Genomic DNA, 2,828 nt, shown 5'->3' on the forward strand with positions numbered 1-2,828 from the left:
GGCACTAGCAGAAGCTTGTGTTCTTTGCTGCCCTCCTGGTCCTCCTGGGTTTGCTGAAGTCAGTCTGTCGGCGTACAACTGGCTAGAGAAGGAGGAGGATGTCAATCTCCTCTCTAAAGTCTCCATCCTCAAGGGCCTGCTGGAATTGTTCCATGTTTGACCTGTCTGACACTTTCTTCAATCAGTTTTTTTTTTTTTTTTTTTTGCATTTACTTCTTTCTTTATAGATGGACTTTAACAATCATGTCACTCTACTCATCTGATGAGAGACCTCCATTACAGCAGCATCATTCAGATTTAAAACAATGCATTAAGATTTTGTAGCACATTTATCTGTCATGGGTACCTTAAAACAAAATATAAAAAGAGATGAGAGAGTTCATAAGGGAATGGATGGTGAAAAGGACACAGGGGTCTCCTGAGTCCAAGAGCTACATCAGTGTTTCATGTCGCCTCCTGCTGCAGGGAGGCTGTCATTGCGTCACTCTGTCCTCACCAACAAAAAGGATGATGGTTGGTTTGTGTCGCCTGCAGCTATTGGCCAATCTCACTTGCTGACAAAATGTTGAGGCAGTTCAATGGTCACCAGTAATTTTCTGCGGCTTCAGACGGGGGTTCCCTCTAGTAGATGCTGTAGAGTGCTCTTGTTTGCTACTTTGTCCCCTTCCTTGCCCTCTGCCTTCAACCACTCCATCTTCTGGTTGTGCTGCCGGATGGCGTCTGCCACACGGGCATCGATCATAGCTTCTGTCAAAATGCCGTCTTCTGAGGCATAAGCTGCAGCCTGCCAGGCAACCCCTAGCTTGGAGATTTCTCTGCCCGACATGCCTTCGGTCAGTTTAGCCAACTCTGAGCATTTCTTTCCATAGTCAAATTGGGCGACTTTCAATCTTTGCTTGCCTTCACTTGCTGGTTTCAGGACATACTTGTCGAAGTAAAGTTGGACCAGGCGCTCTCTCTCTTCCAGTCCAGGAAGGTCAAAGTTGACAATCTCATCTATCCGATCATTGATGGCCCAATCAAACTGTTCTGGCTGATTACTGGCCAACACCAACATAAACTTGTGACTCTGCTCCCCGGTCCTGTATAGAAAGGCATTTAGCGTTGCTCTGAGATCTTCACTGATTTTCTCTGTTGCCCGTTTCCTTAGGAAAGCATCGGCTTTATCCACAAACAATAGAAGGCCATGCTTGCTGGTGTTTGCCCAGTCAAATACTTTATGCATCGCAGTAACTCCTTCTCGCCCCATGGGGGCAACATCACCACCGGTCATGATGGCGTAATCCATGCCAGAATGCATGGCTAATTTCTTGGCAAACAATGTCTTTCCAGTCCCTGGAGGACCATACATTAAAATATTCCTGTAGAGACCTTTGTTCTTCTTGGTATTTCTTGTGGCAATGGCAATATCTCGTACTCTTCCCTCCAGTGTTGGACTTAGAACAACACCTTCTAAGGCATCCTGAACCTGGCTGAAAAGCCGCTTGCTGACCTTAATGGGATGTTTGACGGCCTCCAGTGCTGTTATACGGGATGTGTCTCTGACCAAAGAGGGCTTTCCCAGACGAGCCTCGATATAGCGACCCGCCACACCAGTTGCATTCTTAGCGGAATAAACACCCACTGCAAGTAGGGTCAATCCTGCAGCAGTTGCTGTTACTTTGTCCCAATCTGATACGAAAGCCCTGAAACCCTCTCCAAACACAGTGCGTGCAGTCTTAATGGATTCCAGAACGGTTTGGCGGTGTTCTGCAGCTTTTAGGCGAATCTGTTCCCGGATGATGTCGGCATTTTCACGTTCCACCTTGGCACGAGCTCGCGCTTCAGCCTCAATTCGAAGCATTTCATTCTTATGCCGCAACTCCATCTCATGCTCCACCGTCGCTCGTCGCATTGACTCTTGCTTCTGAACAGACTCCTCTTGTTTCCGCAAATTTTCCTCATTTAGTTGTTGTTGTTGCCGTAACTGGTCCTCATACCGCTGCCTTGCCAGTTTATCTTGGTACTGTGCTCTAGCTTGATTCTGTTTAGTCTCCTCATTTAACGTTTTCCTCCGCTCATCTCCTTGTATTCGAATCTGTTCATTCTTCAGCTGTTCTACAGCAGCTTCATACTCCTTGATTTTAGACTGCTGTTCCAGATGTAGTGTCTCTTCCTGCATTTTAGCGAGATTAAGCGCTTCTTTGGCATGGCGTGATTGGTCCAGCTCTCTGGCAGCCTTAGCTGCTCTTTCCAGGCCGGTGGGGTCAAAGTTGCTCCATTTGTCCTTGGGTTTGTTCTTGTCTCCGTCCCCATCACCCCCGGGCGGCGGCGGTGGAACCGGTAGCCCGGGCACCTGTGGGGGCACTTGCTGCCCTTTATTGTAGCCGAATAACCAAGACATGACAACAGGGAATGTGCCCAGCGCACTCCGCTCACTTCTCTCCTCTCACTGACACACGTGTCACACCGCCTCTTCAATCAGTTTTTTAACATTGTGTTTGTATAAACTGGGTATAAACCCAGTAATTGGTGTTGTCCAGAATAATGAATAATAATGAATAGTGAATAATGCGCGGGCCGCGTTCAATGCAGTCTAGCATGAATTGAGCCATGTGTGCCAGAGAATCCTGCCAGACTCCTCTGTCTTCATGTTCTTGTGAGCGTTGTGATTGTTGTGATGCACCATATTCGTCACCAGCATCACTTTCTTCCTCTTCTGCTGTCCATTCCCGCTAAATTGTGGAAATCCAACGTGCACCGCTCTGTCCCTCGGCAGTGGGGGCATCCAATTCCTGCTCCAACTCCAGCTGTTCCTCGTCCTGTTCTTTGTCATAGCTGGGACCAGC

The 2,828-nt window shown here is 47.9% G+C and overlaps 1 protein-coding gene across 1 annotated transcript; it reads right to left on the bottom strand.

Annotated features, from left to right (window-relative positions):
• Positions 1-218: 218 nt before the first annotated feature.
• LOC137504016 (ATPase family AAA domain-containing protein 3-A-like) lies at positions 219-2,424 on the bottom strand. Its single transcript, XM_068231903.1, has one exon. It carries the CDS (start codon positions 2,381-2,383, stop codon positions 605-607), a length of 1,779 nt encoding a protein of 592 aa, XP_068088004.1. The 5' UTR covers positions 2,384-2,424; the 3' UTR covers positions 219-604.
• Positions 2,425-2,828: the final 404 nt, after the last annotated feature.

Source organism: Hyperolius riggenbachi, chromosome 4, assembly GCF_040937935.1.
Source record: "Hyperolius riggenbachi isolate aHypRig1 chromosome 4, aHypRig1.pri, whole genome shotgun sequence".
Lineage (NCBI taxonomy): Eukaryota > Metazoa > Chordata > Amphibia > Anura > Hyperoliidae > Hyperolius > Hyperolius riggenbachi.

Bases quoted from the DNA above. Each gene is read 5' to 3' on its own strand.
- LOC137504016 (XM_068231903.1), bottom strand. From the start codon at position 2,383: ATGTCTTGGTTATTCGGCTACAATAAAGGGCAGCAAGTGCCCCCACAG.